This window comes from Meriones unguiculatus, chromosome 11, assembly GCF_030254825.1.
Source record: "Meriones unguiculatus strain TT.TT164.6M chromosome 11, Bangor_MerUng_6.1, whole genome shotgun sequence".
NCBI lineage: Eukaryota > Metazoa > Chordata > Mammalia > Rodentia > Muridae > Meriones > Meriones unguiculatus.
This window is the reverse complement of record NC_083359.1, coordinates 78,823,269-78,847,014: the sequence shown is the minus strand read 5'-3', so window position 1 is coordinate 78,847,014 and position 23,746 is coordinate 78,823,269. Positions and strand designations below refer to the sequence as shown.

Sequence of the window (23,746 nt, the reverse complement as noted above, 5' to 3'; positions counted from 1 at the left end):
AAAATACCCTACAGCCGGATCTCGTGGAGGCATTTTTCTCGGCTGAGTCTCTTTCCCCTTTGATAACTATAGCTTACATCAGGATGACACAAAACCAGCCAGTACAAGTTGGCACTCAGGTTACAAGCATTTACTTCTAAAGGCTCTCCCTTGTTTCCTCCTTGAACTCTAGGCTAGGAAACCCAACTGTACGGATTTCCTATGCCTCTACTTGTCATAGTCACATACACACATCTCAGGCCTGATATTTCCAAACCAAACCTGATACGTCTTGATTTTTCTCACCACATCTGCCTTTTTCTCACTTTTTGCTGCTTGAGCCAGTAACCTGTCAGTCAAGTTTGACTTCTTTTATGCTCTCACATCTCGCAATCATAAGCAAATTCTAATAGCTGTAAAATGAAAATTCATCCAGAATCTGACCCCTTAGCACTTATTTCCATGGCTACCTCCATGATCTTGTATATGCTGGATTATCAACAGACCCTTATCTCCACGTACAGCCCACCCAGGAGTCAGAGTGACCTTGAAAATTGTAAGCTAAAACACTCAGACGCTCCTGTGCTTAAAGCCTCTAAATAGTTTCCCACTTACTAGAAATAAAGGCCAAATTCCTTCCCTTTACCTGGGCTCTGAGTTCTCTCTGCTCCCCCTGCATCTCCACCAGCATTCCGGCCTCTGCGCTGTCACTCACACCCCAAGAACACTCTACCTCCAGACAGTTTACACTTGCGTTTCTCTAGGCCTGGTTTCTCTCCATATGTGCTTGCATGGCTTGCCCTGTCGCTCTAGTCACCTCCTGGTCACCAAGTCTATGTCTTGCTTTCTCATATTGAGAGAGAGGAGAGAGAGAGAGTTCTAAAGAATAGCAACTCCAGGGTTTTTCTTATTGTATTTTCTGATTTATTATGTCTTATGTCTTTGCTTGATTATAAATCAACCTCCTTCCTCCAGACTCTATGCTCCATGACTTGGAAGTGAAGACGTGGTCTGTTTTATTCACAGATGACTCCTAATGGCTGAAGAAGTCGCAAGGATGGAGTACACACTATGCTTTTTTTTTTTTCAATGTCTAGATCAAATATGTGAGTTTCTTGAGTCAGCAATCCCCACCAAAGACATGGTCCAAGACACCACTGATAGGGTCTGGAACAAGGTCAGATCCTGGAAAAACACAAGAAGCTTGAGCTTGGAGTGACAGGTGATGTCTCCTAGCTTCAACTCACAGACGCTCAGCTCGAAGGGGCCAGAGCTTTAATGGGACTCCACGCTCATAAGAAGCACAGACACAAAGGCTCAGGGATAGCTCATTCAGTACTCCAACAATGACATCAAGGGCCAGGTTTCTTTTCAGTTTTTCCAATTCACACGGAAAGGTGGCTTCACAGAGATCACAGAGCAGATTTCTCCTTATGTACCGTTGGCAGAGATGGATCCCACGTCCACTTCTAGGCAGTGCCTGGCAAGAAGAATAGAACCAGAGCAAAATCAAGTTTATTTACTTGTTTTCTTAAGGGAAGGTAGGGAAGAAGCATTGTTGTCTATTATGAGAGACTGAGTAAAAGTCCTGAAAGGTGTGGCTAGACAAACGGCTCCTCAGTTAAGAGCATGTACTGTTCTTCCAAAAGAACAAGGTTCAGTTCCCAACACCCATATCAGGCAGTTCACAATCCCCTATAACTCTAACCCCACAGAGATCCACAGAGACTTGATGTCTCCTGCCTCTGTGGACAGACACGTACATATACAAATAATTAAAAGTAACAAACTTGGCATGGTGGCACGTGCCTTTAATTCAGGAGGCAGAAGCAGGTAGATCTCTGTGAGTTCAAGGCCAAACTGGTCTACGTAGCCAATTTCTGGCCAGCCAGGGCTACGCAGTGACACCTGGTTCAAAATAAATAAATGATCAAACAAACAACAATGTCTCTTAATCCTGAAATGTACAACTCTTAATTCCTTAGAAGCAACAAATGTGATCTTAGATGGCAAACATGAATTTATAGCTATTTCTAAACTAATAATAGTGTGCTTGGATGTAACTGGTAGAAAGCTTATCTAGAATGCAAAAATCCCTGGGTCTGTGCTCAGTACCATATGAAACCTTACACAGGCCTGTCATCTCAGTTCTTGGGAGGCAAAAGCAGAAAAATCAGATGCCCAAGGTAATCCTGAGCCTCACAGTGAGTCTGAGTTGAGATTGGGCCCCGTGAGACCATGACTCAAAATAATGAATCAGTCAGTTCATGAATTTACCAAAATAAATTTAGGATTATGATGGAGAGATTGTCTTGGACTAGCCAGATGTACGTGCGTAATTAAAAATTCCTTATGGGGGTGAGATGAAGGGAGATTCGATAGAGAAGACAATAGAGTGACAAAGCACGGACTGGAGTGACGGTCACAACAGCCACTGATGGTGGATAAGGCAGGGAACAAACTCTCTCCTTGGGCCTTTAGCAAGACCCTCCACACTGATACCTTAATTTCAGCTCCCCGAGACTGGAACTATGAGCTAACAGGTGTGTGTTTTTAAATTACAGCGTTTATGAACACTTGTTCCTACAATGCCTAGCACTAACAGCCCTGCACCTTACAGGATGCCTTTACTCTGAAGATTCCACCAAGCAAAGCAGGGGAGGCAGGGGTTGCTTTTTAAAAGTCAGTGCACGCACTTATGAAATTATCAAATAATCTAAAAAGTTGTTTCAGCCCCAACCCCAACTAGAAACTTCTGCTCTCTTCCACGGCACAGCACAAGAAGACAAGGCCAGGCTGCACCATTCTACTCCGTGTGTCGTCTTTTGTAACAGCTGCTTTAGGAAATACTATTTTCAGACCTGACATCCAGAAATCATCTTATTTTTTTTTAAGAGCATTAACTCTCTCTCTCTTTTTTTTTTTTCTCCAATGGGAGGAGGAGAAAGGGAAAACTTCATGCCCTCGAGTCAAAATAATTACCTTCAGGACTTTAAGACCACATTCCCGCTGCTTACGCTGGTCTGATCAAAGCCAGTCATGAATTAAGAATAAGCCATAGCCCTCTATTCACTACTTCTTTAAATAATCTTTCTGCCTCTCTTCTTGGAGGAAGAAAAATAACATTAAAGCAAAGACTGGTATTAACCGTAATGATAATGTCTCACATTTATTTTCTCAAAGAGCGTTAGTATCATTAGACAGCTAATGCATGTGACACTGTCTCGTCAATGCAGGTCAATACTGTTATTCTCTTCTAGCAACAGGGGTCCAGGTGCTGCAAGATGCAGCAGCCACTTATAAACTTGTCATCCATCGGTTACAGAGCCAAGGCTGAAGACTCAGATGGACCAACTGAGTCTTAGAACCTTCCAGCATATGTAGGACCAGAACAGACCAATGGCCTATGCAAAAAGAACAGCAAAGTTTATCAATGAGTAACAGAATTCAGGCGGAGTCCTCCCGTTCTTTATGAGAGACAAGATCATGACTGATAAACAGGGCCCAGAAGACGATGTGACAGGCGAATGCTGGGCTGTACCCCGTGACAGGGAAAGCAGGAATAGGGGAAGAGGAGACATGTCTCTGCAGAGCCTCGTGGGGACTTAGGAATGGGGAAGGGTTGGTTCTTTCCAGATTTCACGCCAACTTGGACTCGTAGATCAGAGAAGCACATCCATGCCCTACCTAAAGACAGACAGTGACAACGTGCTCAGCAGAGCACAACACATTCCGTAGTGGTAAATTGGGAATCTGGGCTACTCTGGTACTGTGACTGACCTGAATTTAGGAAGGTTCTAGGCGCTATTACAAGCCTGTGACCCAGGCTGGATTGCCTGCTGTCCACAAACAACACAGACAAGCACTTGTTAGCCTTGAAGTATCTTATTTACTGAACCGAGTGAATCCACTTAAGCAGTCCAGTGACTCAATTTGGGCCAACCTGTGATTTCAGTGACATTTTTCAGAAAGAGAAACACAAGTTAATTCAGTGGCCCAGACTTCAGGACTTTAGAGACCACTGAAGAGTCACCTGACTCCTAAAACGAAGGAAGGAGGTTCGGGAATCAACGGGATTCTAGGACTGTGCTATTTCACTAAGTGAAGGCACTTGAGAAAAGAAAAAGCAAGCTATTGTCTGATATTATCCCCAGCTCTTTAAAAGAGGGGGCATTCAAATAAAGGAACCCAATTTCAGGATTCTGAAAGAGTACGCTCAGCGCTACAAAAAAAGAGTGCTGTCCCTACTCTTTTATTATTGCAGATAGTAAAAACTTCACTACATTCTGGCACCACCTGCAGGCCTGCACTTGTGACCTCTGGACCACATGATTCTTGCCATCTCTACCGGCAATTGGCACATCATATCCTTCCTCCATCTTACCGGCTTACACAGATTATGGGAAAGCCATGTGAGATGCCTGATCTGTTCCTTGAGGCCACACTGGCTGTGTCTGAGGAAGACAGTCTCTGAGGAAACATTTCATCCATCTCCCTCTCTGCTCATTCATACAGTCACTCATTCATTCAATAATTGAAGAGAAGCCTGCTAAATACCAGAGGCTCTATCAGAAAATGGAAACACAGCAAGAAATTTAGAAGGAAGCCTTCCTGATGTACAAAGTATTAAAAAAGAACCAAGTGGCAGTAAGACATGCAAATTGTGGTGACAACATCACCGGACAGAAAATGAACATAAAAAGGAGTGGGGGGAGGATGGAGCAGTGTGCCCAGGCTGCACCGGCTGAAACGCTCATCTTTCATTGTACGTCCCCGGGTAGCGATGCCGACAGCCGGCATATCTTGGGATAAGGCAGACAATGATACATCCCACTGTTCTAATTCTGGAACTGCTATGCCACCTCATTAATATGAGAAAATGTGTTAAAAAGCTGCTGATAAACAGCTGCACAGAGGCAGAAATAGTGACTCCCATCCCATTTGCAAGCTTTATTGGCTCTCCAACATGGCATAAGAGGCGAAGCTTTGCCTGCGTGTATAAACGGAGTAATTTGCTGTAATGCTCCAGTTTATTGGTAGACATTTTGCCATATCATGTGTCCCCAACCACAGTTTAAGGACACTTCTGATTTACACAGTTCTGTAAACTGCCTCTTTCTTAGAACTGCCATGCCGACTGGCACAATTATTCTAATGGTCCAATCTCTCTATAAAACACAAGACTGTCTGACTAGCTTCCATGCATCCCACAAGCCCTAATAAGTAAATTCCTACTCATTCGGAGGATATTTGATTAAGAAATTAGCTATGAGTTGTGTATAAGTCACGGCAAGTTGACTGAAGCAATGGGAAAGGATATTGCCTACACAAGGGAAGTTAAATCTTATCCTAATCCAAGACCAGACCTGGAGTTACAAAAGAGGTTTGAATAAAATGCCATGGCCATGGCAGGTATTCAAACCTGGCGGGCACAGGTCCCCAACAACAGAAGCAAAAGTCCCAATTCCCTTACCTGGGGACGGCTCTGCTTGATATTTCTCCAGCTACATGAGGGAAAGTCCCGTGCAAGCTCAATTCCAATGACCTCCCTTCTCCCCGCTCTCCCTCCTTTCTGATGACAGATTGATGGCCTCCTCAGGTGCCTCCTGGGTGCAATCCACAACAGGGGATAACAACATTGAACTGGCAGAATTGATTTCCACTGGGTCCCTGTGTAGGCTGGGCCCGTGGAGGTGATTTTCATCACTGACCTCGCCTTGACCCCTCCCCCTGAGGAATTGCAGCCCGTTGGGGAGCCTTCCCTTCCAGATAAATATTACACTGTGCTCTGTTTGGTACCAGGTGGCAGCCGCTCCCTTCCTTCTGGGTCGGGGATTATGTATTTGTGTAATTTTTATATTATGTTTGTTTTCTTGGCAGATGGCTTATTATTGGGGTTGCATGGGAAGAAGGGGAAGGCGCAACTCCAGGGGCGCGTTCTGCTAAATTAGAGGCAGGTAGGGCAGAAAAGTGGGAATATTTTTTAACAGATAGAATCCAAAACTGTATAATTTAACTAAATGTGAAGAGCCTTAGAGCCTGTAATTATGCAAACAATGCTTTGAAAGGGTGGCTTAGAGACAAGGTTTTCCTTGTAGACACATTTAGGCAGTTCTCCTGCTGAATATTCCTCCTTGGGCCTAATCCTCCAAGTATGACCTCACTCCATCCCCTACAAGAATGGCCAAACAAGCTCTGGGTCTGTGTCCTCATCTCCTGAAAACCTGACTGTTTCCTGGCAGCACCGGGGTATGGGGGTCTTAGAACTGCCAATATAGCATCAAGCTAGAGCCTTCGGTATAAAATTTAACCTAATTAAGACACTACGGGCAAAGCATTCCAATAGCAATTACATGGGTTGTAAAGGGGTAAAGTACCTTTTAAAACCAAGAAATGCTCCTGCCAGAAATATGTGCCCTGGAGGGTCAAATGAGGAGCCGTAAGTGCGTGACATTACTTGCCTTAAACAGGACACTTCCACTGCCTGCCATGAAAGATGTCAGCTGGGGACCTCAAAGCTAGCACAGGGCTCCCACATCCCAAGACCACTCTCATCTCATTCAAGGACTGCTCCTCAGAAGCTGCAACAATCCTTTAGTCTGTGGTCCTGGCCTCTCTTACAAAACCATCCATTCGTTCATGGACTTTGTGGGTGATATATTTCATCTTCCAAAGAAGAGTGCAAATGTAGTCACGAGTGCAAATGTAGTCGAAACCATCTCTAGGCCAGATATAAGTTGTAGTTATTTTCTTACAAACATTCACAGGTTTCAGTTTGGGAAAGAAAAAAAAATCATTCATTCTTAACTGTTTTGAATACTGATCTGGCGTTAGACTAGGTACTGTGCAAGGGGCTGAATTTATCGTATTGTCCCTGTCCCTAAGTAATCACGAGACTGGTGGAAACTACATACATCCACATAAACACTTGAGATAATGAGCCAAATGTCCCTCATCAGCCACAGAGAAAGAGGGGTGCAGAGAATCCCTCTACCCAAGGCAGTGCAATACTAGAGACAGAGGTCAACGGTCCTGCTCAGATGTACGGAACAGATTCATGTACCTCAAAACAAGAGGGAAAGTACAGTCTCTGAAGGTGAGCTGCACAGGCTGACTTCTAAGTCCTCCACATACTCTGTGATCTTAGAGAAGATACTGAAGCTCCCTGTGCCTCCAGCAACTAGTCTACAAAAGGAGGCTCCAACGCTGAGTTGTCTTAAGGATGGAGGAGGAAGCATCTGCAGTCTCTCGGGCATATGTCTGCCCCGCTTCATGGCTAGCTATTAGGTTACGTTAAGCAAGTTATCTGAACCACTCTAGATTCTGCAAAACACTCATCTCATTCCATCCTTAAGGGAATTTAATGAATAGACACATGTAAACTCTTCCAGTAATGTCTAGTGTAATATCTCAGTTATTATTATTGATGTTTTATTACCACAAATATACCCCTCAGTGGCATAATAAAACAATCTTTGCATTTCAAATTATGCTCTCACATTCAAAGGAAAAAGCCATCAGTTAGGAAATCAAAACTTTAATTAAGAAGATTTAGGAAAATTGATTAACCTCTCCAGGCCATGGGGTTTTTCATCAATAAAATTACATCTTCCAGAACCTTCCTAATAAACTCATCCCTGTCAGGTAAAAGCAGAAGAATCCATGACACATAGTCCCTGGAGCAAGACATCTTGATTGGAAACTGGTCACTTAGTCTCCAGTTCAACTCTGAGTTCTGTGAAAATTAGGCTTGTTTCTCACCGATGTGTCCACTAAGGTGTCCCATTATATGCCTACTGAATAAAAAGTCCAAGCATTTCCCTGAGATTCAATTGCTCCTCTGAATCTGGAGGTCCTTCCTTGGAACCACAAAGTCAGCCTCTAGAGAGAGATAAAACAGGAATGCAAGCAATTCTTCAGGGGTTTGCAAGCTATTCCCATGCATTTAGAAGTTAATTTCATTTGAATGACACAAAGAAATAGATATGGGTTCCAATTCAGATTCTCCATTTCTGTGTATTATAATGATGACTAATGCCACCATTATATTGGGGACTGAGGGGTGGGTTTGATGTTCTTATTCACAGGGTTTGGAAAATTATAGAAAGAGCTTAGGACCAATAAGGCCCCAACTGTTCTCAGTTAGGGGCATTCATCCAAATATCTTAAAAAGTAGGAATGAAATCTTGAGGCACCAAATTCAAATTATTTCTACTCCAGGACAATGAGGTTTTCTTGTGTACTGAAGTCGTGACAATAGAAAACAAAAGCAATGTAAACAGTCTGTGAATATATCTTAGACTAAAAAATTATTCCTAAAACTCACAGGCAGGTTTTAAAAGACAAACCCTTTGAAATCCAAGAAACCAGCTTGAGAAACATAAAAAATTAGCCAAAATTTGTTGGCCAGAATTAGAATCCTTGGCACACAATATCTGTTGTATCCCATTCTGGTGAAACTCCATAGATGTTGCTATGGTGTAGATGTGTTTTGAGGACATTTCCCCAAGGTTCATGTGTTAGAAACTTAGTCTTCAATGTGGCAAGACAGGAAGTGATGGAATCATTAGGAGGAAGAGCCTAATTGGGCTCGTTCTGTCATTGTGGGTACTACCTTCAGAAGAGATTAGGGTAGTTTGCATGGGACTTGGTTGGTTACCACAGAAATAAAGGTTGCTATTTAAAATAAATAAGTAGGTGGGTAGGTAGATGGAAGGATGGATGGATAGATGGATGGATGGATAGATAGATAGATAGATAGATAGATAGATAGATAGAGTTAGATGTGGAGGCAGGAAGATACTGAATTTGAATCAAGCTTGAACAACATACACAGTTCAAGAAAAACTAAACTAAATAATGAGACCCTGTCTCAAGCATAAATAAACACATAAAGTAAAATAAGTTTTACTAAGAATTCTTAGAAGAGAGCAATTCTGGTCCCTCTTCCAGCTGCCAGGCCATTTCTCACCATGTGATCTCTCCATGTTACACACACTATAGCTCAAAGCCATCTGCCACACAGTGACCCAAACAAGACCCTCGCCAGAGGCTGACGGGACCACCTGACCCTCTTCTTCTCTTTGTGTAGTGCCCACCTTCAGAGAGTTTATTGCAGCCGCAGAAAACAAACAAACACAGACATCACAATAGCAGACATGTGCAAGATGCTTCCGGTAGAGGTTAATGTAGCTTAAGAATGAAACTTAATTATGAAGAAGGGAAATAAAAGAGACTAGGGTGGAGGCTAGATAAAATGAGACGCACCCTGGAAGTTGCCTCATGGGATGGTACACACAAGTCTGCATAGACCCCAAACCACTGCTAACATTAGCTCCAACCCTACAGAGGAACTCTACAATAGAACTCGTCATCTCTAAATTCTGTGTACAACCAAGAGAAACAAGAATAAAGTCTATGATTGCAGTTCAGCAAATCTACATCAGGTTATCAAAGCTATCTTTGCTGAGAAAAAAAAATGTGGAATTCTTGGCACCCCGTTGACCTAACTCCATTGATCACATCACTGAACTTGATGGCTATGTGGAAATTGCACAGACTTCCAGAGACAATGTGACTAAAAGCCCAGATGGCTCTGTCAGAATACCTGGATCTAATTCCAGCTCCATCCTTACCGGCGGAATCAACTTCCACATGGTGCTCAACCTCTACCCTCAGCTTTTGATTCTTCATGTCTTGTATCATAGCCTCAATAAATGTTATTCAGTTTATTATTGAAATTCAGAATATCTGACCACCATAGACTCCACCAAAAGACTCTAAGAACCCAATGTGATCCTCACTACTGTGAAGAAAATCCCATTTTGTAAGATTTCCTTTCACACGCAGGAAAGTGATCTGTGCCTGTTTAGCATGTGACATAGCTCCAGGCATTAGTGAGCATCTGTTTCCTGTCTTTGCTGGAGATGTATTAATTACTTCTCTCATTATCATGACCAAAGATCTGACAAAGATCAACCTAAGGGAAGAAGGGCTTATCTGGGCTTACAGTTTGAGGAAGGACACAGTGAGTCACGAAGAGGAAGGCGTGGCAGTGGGGGCGAAAGGCAACAGACTGGCCACATTGTGTCTGCAACCAGGAAGCAGAGAGCAGACAGGACCTGGAGCCAGATTATAAAATCTCGAGGCTTTGCCCACAGTGACACACTTCCTCCAGGAAGGATCGACCTGTTAAAGGTCCCGCAACCTTCTGAAACAGCACCACCAGCTAGGGGCCAAATGTTCACACACATAAACCTATGAGAGACATTTCATATTCAGAGCACAATGAAACCCTGATGGACGCTATGGAATTCCCCATTAATATTCTTCTAAAAAGTGAATATGCACTCTCCACAAGGGGGAGAAGCCAGGGAAAGCACCTCACGTTAAAGTGACAAGCAGTTCTCACAGGTCAATGAAGTTGACTTAAACCGCTGTTATCTTGATCAAAAGAACTGCTATTACCTGGAGATACGAATGCATAGGAAGGAGGAATGTGTAGGAGGCAGGCTCTTCCACTTGGTGAGATGGTGATGGAAACACCTTAACATGCTATTAATCTTCATTCAGAATAACTTTCGCTCTCATTAAGAAGCCATTTCTGAAGGATCTGAAAGAGTGATGGCCAGGTATGAATCTGCCATGAGCATGGGCGAGCATGGGTGAGGATTGGGGGTATACTTACTGGCAAGCTCAGTCAAGCACCTACATCCTATTGCTTTCGCTTCCAGAATCACGCTGCTGCTCGGGCAGTTTCTAGCTGAAGACAAAAGGCAGACGAAGTAGAAAATGACTTCCACAACTCTCTCATGGCAGAAGGGTTAGAAAAAGTTCTAAGAATGGGGAGAACCAAATCTCATTGTTCTTACTCCTTTTCAAGCAAAACAGGTGCTTGCATAATTCTGTCTGGGTAGGAAACACTCTGACTTTGGTAATGTCTTTTGCTCCTCTTTTTTAGTTTCTCAGAGTCGAAACCATCTCCCTCCAAAATGAAGCTGTCTTGGAGAAGTAAAATTCTAACCAAGGTTTTGATCCTGGCGAATCTGAAGCCTGTGCGGCATTGGAAGGGAACTGTATGCAGGTGATGGAGGCATCACACGTATTCACAGTTCCAGGGCCACGAAAGGGGATTAGACAGAGGGGCGGAATGCGGTGATAAGTGATAAAGACACTTAAATGGAATTTAACGGTTTGTTCTCTTTCAAATTACTGAACATTAAGTTTAAATGTTTTCATATAAATATTAAATTATATGTATATAGCTGAATCGCAAATTTGCACTTACCACTCAGTTTCACAAGGAAAATGTGGCTTTATTTTCCTTCACTGATTTATCCTCCCTCTGAGCCTGTGCTCTACTGAGGAACAAGGGGAAAACAAACTTGCCAATTAATACTGTCTCAAGTGCTTCCGTTTAGATGGTGTCTTTTGGCCATTATTTTGTTTAAAGATGGAATTCTGTTTGTAGTCCCTCTCCTCAAATGGTATGTGTTGATGGGAGAGAGGGCCTGTGGCCCACAGCGTTTCTCTGTATTTTTCTCTGTTCCTGTCTAAACCTGACCTACTATCTTCTGAATACCACTGGTCCCCTCTAGCCTTTGGGGACACTGTGCAGTTGTTTTCTTCTAGATTATCCCCTTCTGCATAGAGCTCTGCCTTTCATCACAGACCTGGCCATCCCTGGGATCACACCCCTATGGCCCCAGTTCACTGAACACAATACCAACCAGTCTTGCAGACCCTTCTGGGCTGTGGAAGAGGAAAAGGTCTCCAAAACCACTGCTGTCCCATTTTCCATGCTACCCTCCCAGCTTGTAAAAGAAAAGGAGAAAATGTTTTCCTGTTACAGCTGCACTCTTTTTTACAGCCACAATTTGTTTCTACCAGCTAAAGCTGTTAAATGACCGTCAGCAAACAGCCACCACCACACCCCCAAAGCTGATAAACAGTGAGGAACTGTGAGTGACCCCAGTTCGTCAGACCGTTACTGAACCTACCTTTCCTGATCAACGAGCAATGGATTTGCTCTAATCAGGCGTAGACAGACGGATGGACACATTTTGACTTTACCACGGTGAAAACTTTCAATCATGAATTAGCGTAAGTATCATGAACCTCCTCCTTCTCTGGTGCATAAAACATCCTGTCAGGTCCTCCTGGGAAAATGCCTTCAGAGCTGTATGTTCTGCTGGGGACTCAAGTAAGCTCAGTGCTTGCTCTCGTCGGTTTTCTGTGAATGTCTAAACAGAGAAGTAAAGACTTGAACACGGGGGTCTTGGCCCTGTTCTTGGGTCTTCAGGCTCCTCCGCTGAAGCGCTCTCTTTCATTGGGCATTCCCCATGTTGTTGCTCCCAAGGGAACTCTTCCTCTGTTCTCACAAGGCGGCAGGTTAGATGCTGGGTAGACTGGCTTTATCATTAAGGCATATCTTGATATGTATTTTAAAATTATCACTCCTGCCAGACACATATTATCAAAATGACACAGGAAATCCTGTAGAAATAGTTGAAGTCCGGTATTTTGCTTATTAGCGAGACACTCATAACTGGAAACCCAAAGTTCTTGCCATTTCAAGGACCTTTGTTCAGTTAATTATAGCACTTTCCCTATAAGGTAGGTACTATTATCATCACCATCATTTTATAAGTGAAAAAAGGTGAAGCACAGGAGCAACAGAGCAACTTTGTCCATGGTTGCAAGGTGAACTGCATGAGCAGGGTTCAAGTCTTTGGTGCCTTGGATACTCACAGGCAACAGCTAAGGTGCAAGTGCTGGCTGTCAGCATACTAAACCTAGAAAGCAGCCATCTTAAGAAGAAAGAAAAAGTGCACATAGTGAGGGCTTTCCAGGTACAAAATGCTTATGTCTATAGTTCCTAATTTCATCTAAGATGAAAAGAACAGGAAACCGAATATGCCACATTCATCTAGCGAAGTGACTAGTTGTAAGGGGAGCTTTTGTCCGTGTTTCTTAAATTGAAAAAAAAAAAAAAAGATAGCATTAGAGAGTAGACCTGGAAGTTAAGAAGACCAGTCTTTGATTCTCCATTAACAAAGGGCTTTTTCTAGCTATTCACACCTGATCACACAATGGAACCATTATTAGAACAACGTCAGGGAAGAGACCATCAATGTATTTTCTCCCTCTGCAGAAACCAGCCAGAGACAAGCATTTGCTATAAAATTATCTGGATTTAATCGCTATCAACATCAGAACCATAGTACATTAAAGTACAAAACTTTTATGTACAATTACATATACAAAAAAAAATGTTCTTTGTGAGGAGCAATTTTAAGCAAATCTGACAAACAGCAAGAATCATTCCTATTTGAGGTTTGAAAGGGGGGAAAAAATGGAAATTTCCAAGACATCTCCCTCCTCTATCAGGCTCCAGTGACCCTCAGAACATCAATTTGCAAAGGCCTGAGGTAGGAAGGCAGGTATTAACAATATGAGGCACTCAGTCCCCCCTCTTACGGAGAGGGTGACGTTTTAGGAAACGTTTTCCATTATTTATTATACTGATGTTCCACCCATCTGTATCATTAGGTTCAGTAGTTACCATGACGATGTGATGCCTACAGCAATCTAACTTGATAGCCAGATGTCAGAATGTGAAAAAAAAAAAAAATAGGACCAGCTAAGAAAGTGAGAGAAAAATAATTAGTCTGAACCACACAGAAAATGTGCACAAAAAACTAGGACCAGGAGGAAAATTGCTGAGATGTCATTGAAAGGGGAATCACTGAAGGGCAGCAATAATCAAATTCAATGTAAAAACTTTGCTAACAAGAGCTGTAAACTGGTCTTTAAGCAAGTCTGAGGAAGAAGTCCAAGTTATTCTGGGATGTTGCTCCAAGCCCCTGCTGTGTAGTCCAGCGGTATCATCTTTCGTTCTCGCCATGGGGTTCCTGGGTCCCTCATTTTCTTGAGCCTCTCAAGCTTCCATTTCAAGTGCCGCCACCATGACCCTCAACCACGGACATTGTTGCCTGTTTCTCTGCCTGATGAGATAATTCCCATCGCTCTAAAGCTGAGCTGAAACTTGGACCAAGCTGTGTCCAGGGAGATCCTGCCTTTTACCCCCCAGGTACCCTTTGTGTGGCAAGGGTGAAAAGAACACTGAGAAGCGGGAAGCAACAGAAAGCTGTGCTACGGGAGGTGTCCCAGGATGGATGGGTGCTCATTCCCCTGCTCCCGGAACAGATGATCATTCTCAGCATGGTTGGGTTGGATAGCGGCGCTGGGCTAGGCGGTTTGGCCGACTCAGGCTAGTAGCAGCGGGAAGCTGGAAAAGAAGGGGAGAAACTACGTTAGAAAGTGGCATCGAGCATGACTCCACTTGGGGACTAGTGGGCTGAGCAAGGCCACCCCTTTTAGCTGCAGGTGGCTTCCTAACTCTGTACTCTAATGGCCAGCCTCCACCTCTGAAAGATGGTGAAAGGGAGCTTGATTTTATAAAGAGCAAAGGCCAAGGAGTGCATCTGCTGAGTCAGCTCTAGTCACTGAGAAGCAGAGACTGTGGCTACTCTCAAAGTTTGAGGAACACCTTCGCCCCGAGACAGGAGAAGGCACCCACACCAAGACATTAGCACTGTGTAGCTCATATCTCAGGATCGATTCCAAGTGAAGAGTGATGCTCAGATGTGTAATATTTCTCGAGCATTTTCTAGGTACCATATTGCATACATATTGTATTTGGGATGGCTACTCTTAGCTCCACCCTACAGGTGTAGAAACAGGTGTAGGAACTCACATTCAGTGGGTAGAAAATTGGAGCTGTATACCACCCTCCCTAATCTATAACCTGACCTCCTAGCTACTTCCCAAAAGGATGGTCCTTACCTGAGGGACCTGAGATGGGTTGTAGAGAGGAACAGCGCCTTGCAAGGTAGGTGGAGGAGGGAGAGCTCCGGGCTGGGAGTAGAACTCCGAAGAAGCACCCTGTGGTTGCAAACAACAGAGAATCTGATACCTGGATGCTTCCTGGTATGCTAAGCCCCTCCACGAGAATCCATTTTGACCAACAAAAGGACTTCTTATAAAACTCAGGTGAACACAACCAATGCCAGGACCCAGGATGACCAGGCAGAGGCAGGAGATCTTACACCCAAAGAAAGTAAGAAGAAAAAGCCACAGTAAATTATAGCGAGTCCTAAGAATCACTATCAAACTCTTCAGAGGGCCTCAAATGCTACAAGAGTACTCCAACCAGGCTTCAAGAAATGGAAACATTTCCCTAGCAATAGTCAGGAAATCCCTTGCTATATAGACAATTTATGAAGAATTTATGATAGTCCCAGCCAAGTGCACATGAGTGAACTCCACCTCCCACTAAGACAGGAAAAGAGGCCATTCCCTGAGCTCCATTTAAACCACACAGGCTGAAGTGTGACCTTCCAAAATACAGGTGCTAAGGGCCCAGTGTCTCAGCATGAAACAGAATCTTCAAAGAGTATGGGTACCCACCCAATATGTATGATACCCTTACAAAAGGAAGAAAGTTAACACTGACACATACAGAAGAAAGACCCATTGAGGACACAGGGGGAAAGCAGCCAGTTGCAAACCAAAGAGAAAGCCTCAGAAGGAATCAGATCAGCCAGCAATGTGGCCATGTATTTCTGTGCCCCAGATTTGTGAGGAACTATCTTCCATTGTCTAGGCTCTCCAGGCTGAGGCAGGCAACTGAAGCAAAGGTATATATAAACTTTCTCCGTATCCTGAAGTCATCCTTCACAGGCAAACCAGTCCTTACATACACACAAGTATCTTCTGGAGTCCTAGGCTCCAGCCCACAGCCTGCTCACCTGTACCTCCGAGGACCCTCCAATCCCAGCTCCTTTAGCTACTCCACTGTTGTTTGATGATCCCTGAGGACTACTCCCACCTAGAAGGCAAAGAATCAGAGAGCTGTTTCACATGCTCAGAAATGAGGAGTCCCCATTCCACAAGGGTACCCCCAATCTAGGAGCATCAACAGGGCTACCCATGACCCAGGAGATGAGCAGTACCTGTGCCTCTCGAGAAGGTGCTGGCACCTGGTAGAGATGGGGCCCCGTGAGCAGGTGTTGGTGAGAGGCCCTGGCCAGCATGGCCAGGAGGTGATGCTCTAGGAGACTCCTGCTTAGTGGGAAAGAGGCGGGAAAGGTGACATCAGTGCTCAGAAAATTCATGCCAACTTCTGTGTGCTCTGGCATCCACAATGGTAATCTCCACATAGGCAATTCCCCACAAACACCATTTCCTTCTGTGAAGCCTCTGCTAAGAATGCAGGTCAGCTTCCTGTCGCTGAGGCTCTGAAGTATAAATTCTTCATCTTTAATTTCTGATGTCTCTGCCCCCTCAACCCCTCTCTCGCTCTCACTCTCTTTCCTTGTCTGCTGTGCACATGTATGTGTGTGTCTGGCATGTGGATGTGGGCGTTTTGTTTTGTTTCGTTTTCTTTTGTTTCTAATGAGGCCAAATTGTGTAACCCAAGCTGACCTAGAACTGACAGCAATCCTCCTGCCTCGGCATCTCAAATGCTGTGATTTCAGGTTGTGATTACACCATGTCTGACTTCCAAGACCTGTCTCGTTCTGTCTTTGCCTTAAAAAAATAAAATAAAAAATAAAAATAAAAACTATTTCTTGTACTCTCCCAGCACAAAGCCTCTCTTTCCTTCAGCCCAAAGCAGAGTGTGGCGGCGGTGCTGTGATGTGTTTGGATTTCCTCTGGGGTCCACAGGCTGGGACTGTGGAGTCCATCTGTGGAGGTTACCTCGGAGTCAGAACTGCCTGAGGAGCCTTCATCTCCAGAGGTGGACATGCTGTTGGCGGGCTTTGATCGAAACCAGCTGAACCAGCCAAATCCAGATCTCTAAAGGGCAAGGGGAATTGTTAAGGCCAGTGAACTTGTTTCTCTCACCAGCTGTGAGAGTTGCCAGCCAGGCATGAGATGAGTGTGGAGGGCCCGGGGCTCTGGACTCTGCTCCACTGTTTGAAACAGGGATGAAAGGTGGTAAAGTACAGAAAAAGACCAAGTCCTCTACCTTTGAGTTCTCTTTCCCTTCCCCTGGCTTTCCTCTCTGCGAAGCATCTTGGTGAGATGGTTTGTCTTCTCCATCAGAAGACCTCTCCTCATCCTCCATGGCTGACTTGGTGGAATCCTCAGAAAACCTTTGCGCCCCGGGAGTGGGTGGTGCCTGAGATCATACAAAACAGCAGGGACTTCCATGGCGCTTGAGAGGTTTGCAGAGCACAATGCAGTATGACCTCTCCCTCTGAACAGCCCACCCTGCTGGGGAGGGAAGCAGGCGTACCCGCGAAAACGCCTGCTCATAGGAGAGGGACATGTCAGGACCCGCCGTCTCCATCTTCTCCCTAAACTGGCAGGTTTGTCTGCTCTATAACCTCTCAAGCTTGCAGTCTCAGAACCAGGCCAAGACCTGAAGAACAGGCATGGAAGCCACTACTGGAGAGGAAAAGATTCTGAAGGCACCTCTGAAAGATCCTCTAACTCCAAAGCCAGAGAACCTAGCGGCCAGTGAATCTAACCTCAGGCCCTATTTCCCAGCAGGTTCTCCCAAGAACTCCTACACCACAGGGGAGCAAAACATACCCACAGCCCCCTGCCCACTGCCCTTACCATTGTGAAATACACGTAGCATAAAGGTCCCCCTAACCACATATAACACGGTGGCACTAAGTATATCCACAATGCTATCCAGCCATCAGCAGTACCCGACCCCGGCATTTCTCAGCATCCCATCAGAAACAGCATCGCCTCAACTCCCCATCCCCACACCCTGGCCACCTTCGCCCCATTCCATCACATCTCGTTGAGCTTGCCTACACCAGGTATCCTCATGCGAGTGAGATAATGTAACAGATCGCTCTTTATATCGCATTCTCACTGTATGCTCTCAACAGAGCAAAATTCATAGTAATTTCTTTTAAACTTTGCAAAACACTACAGCAAAACACAGAAAGGGCTTCATTTTTCTCTGCGTTTGGGTATAACGTCTTCAGCGTCCCAGGCACTGTTCTAAGCCCTTTCCATGTCGCGATCGACTGAAGCCTTGCCACAGCGCAGTGAGAGGTGGACTGTTACTGTCATCTGGTTTAAAATGTGAGAAAGCCAGTGTGTAGCAAGGCCCAGAGACACACAGCTAGCCAAATGCAGAGAAGGAATGCTAACCTGGCTTTCTACCTAAGAATTTCTTCTGACTCAGGAAGTCAGGATAGAGGCACCAGCCTGTCCTGTAGGGTAGCCACTATCTGGGTTGTCTAAGAGTGAAAGAAAGGGAGGATGGGGAGGGTACAGAGAAAAGGAGGGAGGTCGGAAAGGAAAAGGCAGAGAAGAAAAGGCCTGTTTTTAAGTCCCGTCTGTCTAACCCAGGAATCTTTCTTCATTAATCTATGAGTGTCCACTCAGGGCTCCCCCTACAATGACACTGGTGCCCTTGTCACTTGGCTTGTGTCCTTTTTGCACTCTGATCTCTGCTCAAAGATCTCCTCCAAGACATAGCCCTGAGTCACCCTCTCTAGCCGATGCAGGGTGTCGTTCATTTCCAGCCACCTCCACCAGGCAGCAGAGTGGAAGGGTGGCAGCGTCGGTCACTGGCCACGCCCAGCCCCACCACAGTGCCTGGCACACTGTATGAGCTCGGCAGACACTTGGGAAGGAATGGAATACCTTCCCACAAGGGATCTTGTCATACACTTCTAAGAACATACTTACGAATGATAAAAAAAAAAAATCTTACATAGTGTTAAATAATATAGGATATATAAACACAACTGTTTTAACTATTGAAAAGCATGTGTACATAAATTTATTAATATACATATATTTACATATTACACATACACAGAAAAAATAAGGAAAGAACCAAAGTATTTACTGTGGAATTCTGATCAGTATTTACTTGGTTCTTCTTTTTAATTTTTTCTATAACAATAATGTACTATTTTTTTTTCTGCAAAGTAAAGTATAATGTTTTTGTTAATTCCATAACCCTGGGGCTGGAGCGATTGCTCCATGGTTAAGAACACTGGCTGTTCTTCTCCCAGAAGACCTGGGTTTGACTCCCAGCACCCACATGGTGATTCAAAAGTATCCAAAACTCCAGTTCCAGGAGACCTAGTTCTTTCTTTTGGCCTCTGAGGACACCAGCCATGCACATGGTACACAGACATACATGCAGGCAAAGCACATGTACACATAAAAATAAAGAAATATAAATGTATATATATATATATATACATAGCCTACTCCTGCTCGAGAAAATTATATCATATAATGCAATCAGTTAACCAGCGTGAAGCTGCAGAATGTCTGGTTTGGCCTCAGAACTGAGAGCCGTGCCGTCTGTCAGCATCTAGGAAGAATGGCTGGACGGCTAGGAGAAGAGACATAAGCGCTTCCCACTCCTACCGTAGAGATCTGACATAAACCAAGGCGGATGCTAAAATAAACATCAATAGTCTTCCTCAACATAGAAGAAAATGAAAAGAGAGAGAGAGAGAGATCCATCCACAAGCCACCTCCGCTGCACTGTCCCTCAGTAACACACACTGGAAAGAAACGAGGAGTGGCTTGCACCCGGAAGAAGGGTCCCCCGGGCTGGGGAGGAGCCCACGGGTGACTGAGACGCCAGGGGCAGACAGCAAAAGTGGATGTGTCACAGCAGTCACTGGCTGGCGTCCCCCTGCACCATCCACTCACCTGAGGACCGGAAATGACCTCTAGACCCTCAGGATCCTGAAGGGGTTCATGAGCTACCACGTTCTCTCCTGAAGCACCAAAGGAAAATGAAGACAAGGGGCTTCAGTTTGTGCTCTTCCTATCCATGGTAAAGAAAACAAATGGCGACCCAGATGCCTAAGTTGCAAGAGTTTATTCGACAAGTAGGTCCACTTGCTCGGTTCCGCTCAATCTGTGATACCCTGTGACACCTCCACCTGTTAAACCAGGGTTGTCCCTTAGGGGTGTAGGGAACCACCAAGGCATGGAGCTCTGTCTCACAGAGTCTCCCCTGCCTTCTTTCCACGCGTGTCTCTATCTTAGCCAAGGCTTTTTCTCAAAGAGCTGAGGTCTAATCCTCCTTTGTGGTCCCCGGAATCTCCCTGGCATCACTCAACACTGTTCCCCTTTAACCTTCTTCTCCCCAAGGTCTGACAGGCCTGAAGAAATGTGGAACCAGGCCAGAAACAGGGCCCCAGGTCCCGTCAATAATCTCCTGGATAGAGGATGACATTAGAAAGAAGCCCCCCGGACCACTGTGCATGAGATATATTTTTTGTCATTCTGCCTTGTAGCCTCTGCACTTCAAACTATGCTTTCAAGGAGAAAGTGGAATGGTGATGTCTGCCCTGCTCTGCTTGTCCCGGGAGAGAGGTAGGTGGGCTAGAGGAGAACATGCTCCCGCAGGCTAACAGGAGTATCCAAGATGTGCATTCCCCATGTGCCTTTATTCCAAGCCCACTTCTTCCAGCAGGTCCCTGGGATACCTCCTCCTTTGCTTCTTTGCCACCAAGACCCCACCCTCCAAGTTATCCTGCCTGGCGGGCAGGTCCTACCAAAAGCAGGATGTATCCGCGGCATTTCCTCTTCAACCCTTCCTCCAGGAGGCCCTGTCACTGCCACGCTGTTGCTGCTGCTGCCACCGCTCGTCACTGATGAGGGGTTCGCGGGAACGGAGTAAAGAGGCACTGGGGTTCCCCTGGGCCCCGAACCTTCTCTCTCTGAGTAGGTATCTCGCTGCTGTGGGAAAGGCTGCTGTGGGATGGGCTGGGGTAGGCCTGACTGCTCAGGTGTCGGCCACAGGGATGAGCTGTACCCAGGGTCCTCCGTGTAGCTTTGATATCCTGAAAGATCCTGATAGGGGGTGGCTAAGGAAGAAGAAGATGCGGCCATTACAGATAAGTCCTTCTCAAGCATTCCTGCTCCTGTCCTCTCTAGGAAGCACCCCATGGCCCGGCTGCTTCGTGTAGCTTCCACTGATGGCAAGCAAAGCACTGACTACAACAGCCCTCTCTGCTGTCTTCCGGATTGTTCTCGCTTCTTGGGTAATCTCTGAGCCCTTCTCTTTTGGGCTGAGAGGATATAAATGACATCCAATAGAACTCTACACCTTTCTAATGTTTGGATAAACACTTTCCCCTTTAAGGGGACTTCATTAGATTTTAAAGGCTTATAGTTAAAAACACAAATGACACTTGAGAGATTATGGCTTTGCTTGTAAAGAATAAGGGTTGATTTTCCCTGGAGGGGGCCTTGCTGATACCATCAGCTAAGGTCTGGGTGTGTGAAATGCTTGACCCCAGGGCACAGGAAAGTTGTGAGCTGCCAGCCTTCAAGCTTCCAGGGCTGCAGGAACATCATCACATAGAGATGCCAAGGCAGGTTCTCACAAATCCAAGAAACGCAAGCCAAAGCCTCCCTACGCCCTGCACATCCAGAAAAGAAGTACAAAAGGCTGGAACACGGGAGACAAGAGCCCCTGTCGGAACTTCGCCACCAGGGGGGTGACTGCAGTGAAATGTGTGGAGCTCATTTGGAGTATATATAACTCCTGCTGACGGACACTTAGAGGCATTCTGAGGGAAGAGGGAGGAGGCTGAGAAAACACTTTGAAACGCATCTCATTTCTGTTATATGGCCAACTGATAGCTCAAAATCTTCACACTTCTAACATCTGGAACACTAATATAAAATGTACACTCTCTCAAAAGATATAGCAAGGTATGCACACAGGTAAAGCAATTAGCTAGCAATAAAAAAACACGAAACAGTCAAATATTTGGAAAACCTGGCCTGCAAGGCAGAAACCCTCACACTACAGGCATTTGATGTGTGTTTGGGGTCTGTGAGACCAGCAAGGGCCATCAAAAGAGGCAGCCAGGACCAACAGGTCTAATTTCCAGACCTGGAAGGTACCAAGGAAGGGGAACTATGACTGCAGCTGAAATACTTCAGTCAGATAACTGGTAGTCAGTTTTATGTTGGGTACCTGTTGTTGCTCTGGCTCCATAAATATCTGAAGGAGTAGAATCAGGTATTCTGCTGCATCTTGCTCTAGTTTGCTGTTCAAAATAAAGAAAAAAAATCCTTTTAAACAGTATAAAGAAGCCTGGCGAGGTGGCGAATACCTGTAATCCCAGCACTCTGGGAGGCAGAGGCAGGCAGATCTCTGTGAGTTCGAGGCCAGCCTAGTTTATAGAGGGAGTCCAGGACAGCCAAGGCTATGCAGAGAAACCCTGTCTTGAAAAACAAAACAAAATAAAAACAGTATAAAAGAAAATAAGGACAGAAGAGAAGATAGAGAAAAAAAATTAAACCAATAAGAAATGCCCCGAGGAAGGAGCAGATAAGGGAATTTCCACTGAATGCCCAGTGCCCAGAATCACACAGATGAGAGTGGGTCTCTCAGCTCTGTTTGGAACCAGGAAAGCAACAGCTAGTGTCACCATCCTCCCCAGAGTGAGGGGCCAAAGGAAGAAAGTAAACTGTGGGCCTCAGAGTTTGCTATCCAGAGGAGGAGAAAAGGCAGTGAGTATTTAAAAGTCTGCTTTGTCCTGCCTTCACAGCAGAGTAGAAGAAAGAAAATGGGGGAGGCCCTGCTCCAATTACTCTTCTGATTATGACCAGCAGCTTTTGCAATTGTCAGAACAAAAAGGAAAGGCCCGGAAGTCTTTTAAGCAATTGCCCTACATTACATGAAAGTGACACAGGTCCACTGTGATCCATTGTTCCTCACAGAGATGGGGGAGCTTTGATGGTCATGAAACATTCTCTGGGACCTCAGAGAAAGGGTGGCAAGAGTGGCTGAGACGAGCGCCCCCCTGTGGCAAAACACAGGGAAATGTTTGCACAAGGCAAAGAAAAGAAGCAGGGAGCAAACTGTCCTGAATCCCAACATTCAGGGACACAGGCCATCGAGGAACTGGGCACCTCTCTGTCCAGCCTAGCCTGGGAATGAAAAGGAAAACACTGGGTCCCCAGGGACCCTGGCATCACTTACCTCCAGCTCCTTGTGCTTCCTCCGCAGTTGCACTAACCAATCTGGTTCCAGGTCCCTGTCCCCACCGCGTCTTTCTAAAACCAGAGGATCTGACAGCTTCAATTTCTCTGCAAGCTGAACCGAGTTTCCAGATGGGTCAGGGGTAGAAAGTGAGAAAGGACGAGAAGAGAGAGAAATGGGGCACGTGGAAAGACAACAGGGAAGAGAGACAATAAGAAGGAGGGAGAAGGAGCCATAATTCATTCATACATCCTATTACAAAGAATAACTGAGAAACAACAAATTCAGCAGATCTACTCCCAGAACTTCAGCAACCCATTTGGGCATTATTTTCCCCCAAATATGGGGTGAGGGGAATACCTCTTTTGGTTTGTGGCTCTGCAAAGCTGTCTTCTCTGCAAGAAGTTTCTAGAATAGGAATGCAAGGAAACTCGGGGACCTGGTTAATGCTGATTCCTGGATGGGCTGGGACTCAGATCTACATTGCTAACAACCTTTGATGCTTTCTGCTTCAAGTTGCCATTACGCTCTGTATTGGAAACTTCAGTCACCCATCCTGAGCTCCGGCCCACTAGCAGAAATGTCATAGTATGTCGGTCTCCGCAGCACAGATTTTATTGGTTATAGAATCCAACACTTGGACTTCATGTAGAGCAATATACAAACTGAAGAGCTTGATGCTTTTTACTCTCTAGCTAATGGAGTCTTTTCCTCGATTAATTGGAACAAAACTATTTACCTGATTGTTGTTTTCTT

General features: G+C 45.1%; 1 protein-coding gene across 13 annotated transcripts in view; it reads right to left on the bottom strand.

The window, feature by feature from the left end:
* Window positions 1-13,152: 13,152 nt before the first annotated feature.
* Window positions 13,153-23,746, bottom strand: part of Sec16b (SEC16 homolog B, endoplasmic reticulum export factor) — a 57,459-nt gene continuing 46,865 nt past the window's right edge. For 8 of the 13 annotated variants that reach the window (XM_060364521.1, XM_060364520.1, XM_021642619.2 and 5 more), the window contains 10 exons: window positions 22,991-23,104; window positions 21,980-22,052; window positions 20,547-20,858; window positions 19,693-19,760; window positions 17,015-17,167; window positions 16,744-16,842; window positions 15,996-16,107; window positions 15,792-15,871; window positions 14,827-14,925; window positions 13,153-14,269 (listed from right to left, as the gene is read on the bottom strand). In XM_060364521.1, the coding sequence (XP_060220504.1) occupies window positions 14,198-14,269; window positions 14,827-14,925; window positions 15,792-15,871; window positions 15,996-16,107; window positions 16,744-16,842; window positions 17,015-17,167; window positions 19,693-19,760; window positions 20,547-20,858; window positions 21,980-22,052; window positions 22,991-23,104 (1,182 nt within the window). In that variant the 3' untranslated portion in view covers window positions 13,153-14,197. The other 5 variants (XM_060364522.1, XM_021642622.2, XR_009584607.1 and 2 more) reach the window with 4 other exon arrangements.